General features: G+C 39.9%; 2 protein-coding genes across 2 annotated transcripts; both read left to right on the forward strand.

The window, feature by feature from the left end:
- Positions 1–899: 899 nt before the first annotated feature.
- On the forward strand, positions 900–2,075 carry TM35_000321990 (uncharacterized protein; the record flags this gene model as incomplete). The annotated part of the gene is made up of 1 exon (XM_029028826.1): positions 900–2,075. The coding sequence occupies one exon, from the start codon at positions 900–902 to the stop codon at positions 2,073–2,075; it is 1,176 nt and encodes a 391-aa protein (XP_028879950.1).
- Positions 2,076–2,610: 535 nt separating this feature from the next.
- Positions 2,611–7,065, forward strand: TM35_000322000 (uncharacterized protein; the record flags this gene model as incomplete). The annotated part of the gene is made up of 1 exon (XM_029028827.1): positions 2,611–7,065. One exon carries the CDS (start codon positions 2,611–2,613, stop codon positions 7,063–7,065), a length of 4,455 nt encoding a protein of 1,484 aa, XP_028879951.1.
- Between the last annotated feature and the right edge of the window lie 278 nt (positions 7,066–7,343).

Genomic DNA, 7,343 nt, shown 5'->3' on the forward strand with positions numbered 1-7,343 from the left:
TTTTTTTTTTTTTCTTTTTCTTTTTTTATTATTATTTTTATACTAGCCATACAATTTATATGGACCTGTTCGTGTCGTTCTCAGAGTTTTTGTGGACATGTGTTTTTTTTTTTTTTTATATATATATTTAACAAATCTTGCTTCGTTTTATTATTATTATTATTATTATTATTATTATTATCTTTCTTAGTCTTATATTATTTTTTTTTTCTTTTGTATCTTTCCCTCCTATTCTCCTTATTGTTTGTGTTGAAAGATGCGCTCCAAGAAAGTGATTTTTTCCCCCTTTTTTTGTTCTTCATGTGGATAAACTTTAATTCATGGAGTTTTTTATTATCTTTCTTCCTATATATATATATGTGTTTATATTATATTTGTGTGAATGGTGTTTGTTGGGAATAGTCGTAGTCTTCCCTTTCTCTTGTTCTTTTTTCTTTTTGATTCTTCTCTTCTTTTTTTTTTTTTCTTTCTTCGTTTAAGAGAAGGAAATCAAATTAAATACATACATAGATAGATACAAAAAGTATATATAGTGTGTAGTTTCTAATAGTCTCTCCTTTTTATTGTACAGGACAGGAAAAGAAAGAGGACTGTTGAATTTCCTCGTGTTTACTCTTTATATTCCTCACATTATAGTACAACAGAGAAGAGGAAAAAAAAAAAGAGAAGAGAAATCACAGAATAATAATAATAAAAGAAAAAAAAAACCACATTTATCGTGTTAACACTCACAAAGTAAAAGAAAAAAAAAGAAGGAAAGGAAGACAGAGATATATCGATAGAGTTTCTCTTTATCTCTTCTATATATCTATCTCTCTACCTATCTATCTATATATATATATATATATATATAGATTTCAAAAGGACCCCTACTATCACTATTACAGAGAGTATTGTATATGTTAGGAGGATCATCACAGTGTAGTGCCATTCCACCGCATCCGTACGGTGGTGATGTGAGACGGTCAATTCCATTAATGGAAACAACAACAAAAAGAACTCCACGATTTCTCTCAACGGCATATAATTTTTCTACAAGTAAGTCTGAGGAAGTATGTAGACCAATAGAGAAGAATACTACTACTACTACTACTACTACTACTACTACTACTACTACTGTTGAAGATAATACGTGCAGATGTTACTCCTCACAAGAACACCCATGGTGGCGTTGTAGTAATAATAATGGTAATTACTGGAGTGGGATATCTTTACAAAAAGATACTATTCTTACTTCGTCCATACCGCTTACGACAACCTCATCGCTTTTACCGAATAGTTTTAGAAGTGTATGTAAACCCCAAACATGCGTAAATGATAATGATGATCTTTTTCTTGATGATAGAGGCTATTATGATTCTTATAGTGATCCATGCCGTACGGAGAGACGTACGTTCTGGCCGACACGTAGTTATATTGATAAGAAGAGGAATTTTCTCTCTTCAGATGCCACTGTGGCTGAAACATGTGGAGTAGCAGAGAAGAACGGATCTTCTCCAGCGTGGTATGAATTGGAATGTGCATCTATGCAGCCGCCGAGTATGGAGCAGCCGTATAATATTATAGAAACAACAAGAAGAGCAGATGAGCAAGTGAGGGAAATGACTGTATGGGATGTAGAAGAGAGAAGATCTACGGAGAATAAAGAGAATACCGATAGTGAAAAGAATACCGATAAGGGAGAAAATACCGATAGTGAAGAGAGTACAGATAGTAAAGAGAATAACGATAGTAAAGAGAATAGAGATAGTAAAGAATGTGTTGAAGTGGAGATGCATCGCAGTGTCACTTCCTCTTTGCATGGAAGTACAGAAACGAAATGTCCAACACCATCCGCACCGGCTTCTCCAATACAATTACCCACAACCATGTTAACATCCACACCCATGCCCATCATTGAAGTAGAAGCAGTGAGTACATTAGAAAAACGGGATTTAATTCAAACTCCACCCGCATCTTCTTCTTCCTTCTCTGGAGATTCCAGTGGAATCACACTTGAGCGGCTTATGCGGGCGGTGCGCTCTGCACGAGAACGGGCAAAACAACAACGGCAAGAAAAAAATCAACATTATTGAGAGCATTAACCAGAAAGAGAGAGAGAGGGAGAGAGAGAGAGAGAACTGTATTACTAATTTCGGGGTTCAACAGCGGTTTCATCGAGTAGTTGAGAAGATCTTTTGCATGGTGGTGAGGTGAAGGAGTACTACTGAGACCCTGAAATTGTCTGTATTTGAACTATTGATAATGGAAGAAGAAAGAACAAACAAAAGAAAAAGATGAGAACGAAAAGAAACGTTTACTTCTATGTTTTGCTTTTCCGTTATTATTCTTTTTTTCTTTTCTATTTTTCTTCTATTTTCATCATCATTCTTAATCCTTGATTGCTTACGTGTGTGTGTGTGTTGTTGTATACTTAATGTGGTTTTTCCTTTTTATTTCTTATTTATATTTTTGAGATTTCTTTCTTTTTTTTAAAAAAAAAAACTATCCGTCTCTCTATTCTTCTCTCTTTCTCTCTCTCTCTCTCTCTCTATATATATATATATATATATATATATATATCTGTCTCTATCTGAAGTACCACACTCTGTCTGTCTGTCTGCGAAGGAAATGCTCCAGCAGGAAGAACAACAGCAACAGGATCCACTCGCACCACCCGCGCAAGGTCTAAATCCCCATCAAGAGCGCCAGGCCCATCCCGCCGGGGCGACTCGCGTCGTGTTGGACGGATCTCACATCTTAACAGGCGGCGCTGACGGCGTCGTGGCGCTTTATCCGCTGCGGCGGTGGCCGGCGTGTGCGCAGCTGTGGGCGCGGCAGTGCCATGATGGGATGGTCACTTCATTGGTGCTGCACAGTGCGTTGGGCCTCGCGATCTCCTGCGGCCGCGACGGGCACGTCGTTTTGCACGAAAACATCCACGCGGAGTCCACCGCCCGTGTGATTTGCCGCGTGACGGGCGAAGTGCGATCGCTGTTGTTTGATGCCGAGCGGCGGCGTGTCTTTATTGCCGGGGATTCACTGCGTTGTCTGCAGATGTTGGCACGCGGCTGCGATGTGCAGACCATACCGCTGTGTGTGCCCCACCCCATTATCGCCTTGGGACTATCGCCGTGCGGGAATCTCTTGGCCATGGCTTCCGCCAGCGGGGCCGTTGGGGTAGTGGCAACCTGTCCAAATAATAATAATAATAATAATAATAATAATAATAATAATAATAATAATAATAATAATAATAATAATAATAATAATAATAATAATACACAAGAGGCAGGACAAGAAGCAAAAGATGAGGCTATGGAACGTTGGAAGAATGTCAAATTTACATTTCCCAATCTTCTCTCTCCAACCGCACGACGAGATGATACAGCGGCCTATCGTCTTTGTTGGTGCCGCACGCCCACTGGCGCATTATTTTTATTTGTACCTGGACTCACAGAGGCGCGGATATTAAAGTTTGAGGCCGCAACCACAACACCGTATATACATCGTATGCGTCATGTGAGTAGTATTGATAGTTTTGGCATGAAAGATCTTCTTAGTGTGGTCTGTTATCCACTCACTGCACATATGCTCTGTGTGGTACTCATCGCCACTTCTGGTGTGGTGGTGACAAAAGTGGATGATCGTAAGTGGAGTGTAACGCGACTGCAAGGACAAACATTTAATACGATAACAGATGCATATGTTGATATATCAACAGGGGATATTACGGTAGGTACACAGAATGGTGTGGTTTCATATTTACGCCGTGAAGCTCCTAAAGTAATGACAACAGTACGTAAATCAGGTGAGATAGATGAGAATGTTCCTCTCAACAATGGTAAGACTAACGGTAGTGGTAATAATACGATGGGAGTTATAGAGAGTCAAACGACAAATGGAGTGAAGAAAAAGATGAGACATGAGGTAGAAACTCATACGATTGATGATAGTGATAATAACAGTGATAACAGAAGTAAAGAAGACAAGAAAAACAAGAAGAAAAAGAAGAAGCAGAGGAGTGAAGAGGAGAATAATGATGATGATGATGATGATGATGACTCATCATCTTCATTATCAGCGTCCTACTCATCTGCTTCAGAAGTCAAGGAAGACCTGCGTCAGGTAGTAGATGACCTTAAACGCAATAATCCAGATTATAGAGATGATGAAGAAGATGAGGAACGACCATCACGATGGCGACAACAGGATCCAAAAGAAGTAGTACGTTTTGTAGAAAAAACACAACGTATTCAACGCTCTGTTTTTCTTGACGATGAAGCAGAAGAGTCATCTGATGAGGGTAGCAATGATGATGATGATGAAACCGCAGGTGTTGAAGAGGATAGTAATGGAAGTTATAAACACCATAGAGGAAGAGGAGGCAATTATAATCATAATAATGAAGAAGATGATGATGTTGCATCTGTGGCAGTTACAGATGCGGGAGCTTCGTTAACATCATCTCAACCTCTTTGTAATGGTGGTGTAGGGCGAGTAACAACCGCTGCGGTTGTGGATTACTCTTTTCAGATTGGAGCCACACCTGTAGGAGATGAGGGAAGTTGTTATTTGGCTTATAATTCTGTTGGTTACATTCACAGCACACCTGAAGGTACAACGATTCATTTTCATGATATGTCTTTACAATCTGTGCGAGTATTAGAGCGAGGAACTATTTTAATGGCCGCCTTAAGTCCTGTAGGAGCTGCTTTTGTACTTGGACAAGAATCTGAAATGGATAGTATTGACGATACCCCATCTCTCACACTTTACTACCGTACATTTGTAGCTATTGGAGCTCAATCTGAATGGCGTACGCGATTATATCCCGGTGAGTTGGTAAGATGCCTAACATGTGGAATTCGATATACAGCAGTGGCGACAAGTCGTTATCTTCGTATCTTTTCTCTTTCCGGTGTGGAATTAGCCGTGATAAGTCTCTTTCCCCGCATTGTCGCTATGGTGGGAACCAATAGCAGTAAGATTATGCATTCCTTTAAAGCAGATTTTGATCCACTAGCGATTTGTTATCTAAATAGTGGTGGAGAGTTAATGTTGCAAGTATTGGATGTGGGTTCCCGTGCGGTGGTGGTGCCTGCAGTGACAGTTCCTCTCACAACCCACGAAGATGGAGGAATTCATCATCAACAACAAAAACAACAACAACAAGAACATCAATTACAATGGATGGGATGGTCAGAAGATGGTCCATTGCATGTTGCCGATACTGCTGGAGTATTACGTATGTTTACACTAAACTGGGGTGGTAGTTGGGTCCCTGTGTTTGATCCACGCACACTTACAGATCAAACCTATAATTTATGGATTTGGGGAGTAAATGATGAGACACTTCTCGCCTATCGCTCTAGTAAGAATGACCCGCCCTATCCCGCTGCTGTTGCCAGTGCTCTCCCAACAGAACATGTACGTTTGTTTCTCCCACTCACCCGTAATGGAACAGAACGAGATATGATTACATGGGATCATTTATTGCGACGAGAAGTACGCACAGATGAGTTAAAGCGGCGTAGTACATATTATACACCTGTTATTGCTAAACATGATGCCTTACATGATAAAAAAATTATGGAGTTATTCCGTAATGCATTGAAAGAGCAACAAACCACACGGGCTCTTGATCTCGCTACTTATCTTGAATTACGTGATAATATTGAGGTTTGTGCTAAAGAGGCTAACGCACAGGGACACAGACAACTTGTACAAAAATTACTTTCACTGTTAGAAGTACGTGTAAAGGCAAAGAAGAAGCGTCGTTGTCCTCTTCCTCTTGAAGGCACCATCGTTAGTGAACGGGAACGGGATTTACTCCTGCGAAAACTCTTAACAAAGGAAAAGAATATATCAACCACCACTACTCCATCCAACGATAGTAATAACAATAATAATAGTAATATGAACACTAATCCTAATGGTGATGATTTGGCTTCTGGAAGGAATAGTGAGAGTACTGGAACTGTTCATATACAATCTACACTAAAAGAAAAAGAGAATATGACTGCTGCTGCTGCTCCAGCTCCAGCAACAACAAAGAAGGATGCCGATATTGTCGTGCCATCAGTCTCTACTGCAGATATCACAAAACCAGGAACAACAACAACAACAACGAAAATTCCAGCCGTTGCAAGTCCATCAAGACGACACATTACATTTACAGATCAGCAGGAGACCACTCCAATGAAGGGAACTGCGGAAGTTGCCATCACACCCACAAGAAGCAGTGGTGGAGGGAGTAGCAGCTACTGTAGCACCAATTGTGTTAGCCCAACTCCCTCTGGAAAACCACTCAATCCATTTAAAAAGGCTGTTGCCAATGAAAGGGGAAGTTTAAGTCCAACTCCACAAGAGAAACCACAGAATCCATTTAACAGATCTGCGAAAACGACTATGATGACACTAAACAATACAACACCGCGACAAGCTACAAGCAGAAGTTTATCCAATTCCTTTGTCTTGGGTGATTCCCAGTCTTCCATGGTGGTAGATGTGGATGATGTTGGACCCTCATCTTTACCAAAACAACAACAACAACAACAACAACAACAACAAGAGAAAACACAGGAATCTATGTTAAGTCCTTCTAAACGTCTTGTTAACATTAAAGCAGTTTCACCGGAAGCTGAATCTGTTTGCGTTAAACGAGTCTCACCGCCTGTTCTCGTATCGGTGGAGTCTCCACGCCGAATTGTACCTCCTTCACGAACTCCAACACCTCCGCCTACTCCAACCGTGAAACGTTTTTGGCCAAAAGCTCAACCAGTAGTACCAGTCGAAACGATTACAGCGGAAGAATCATCCATAGCGGTGGATCCCTTTGTGGATCATCAGGAAAATAACGGTGATGCTGCGCCAGTTTCTTTGGACTCACTCTTGTTATTAGATGTTGGACACGAGACATCACAGACAGGTATACCGCGAAGTGCCTCCTTTGGTGAAGCCCTACGTAAACGTTACCGTGAAGAAGAAGAAGAGGATGAAGATGAGAACGGCACTGGAGATGGTAATAATGATGGAAATGAGAATGTGTCACGTAAGTTGTTAATTCCAAAGATTGCATTTTAGGAGGCTAAATGATAATAATAATGAGAAGAAGAAGAAGAAGAAAAAACAAAAGTAATAAAAATAAACAAACAAAGGGAATAATACATGATAAACAAACCAATAACTTGAGAGAATGAAAAGTAGCTAAAAGGTTAAATGAAAAAAAGAAAAAGAAAAAAAATAAAATAAAAATAGCACAGAGTACTTTGTTTTAGTCACATCAATCGCAAACAGTGATGATGTTAATAGAAGCAGTAGCAGTGAGAAGAATAAAGGAGATCAAAAAAAAAAAAAAAAAA

This window comes from Trypanosoma theileri, assembly GCF_002087225.1.
Source record: "Trypanosoma theileri isolate Edinburgh chromosome Unknown TM35_Tth_32_V1, whole genome shotgun sequence".
NCBI classification, from domain to species: Eukaryota; Euglenozoa; class Kinetoplastea; order Trypanosomatida; family Trypanosomatidae; genus Trypanosoma; species Trypanosoma theileri.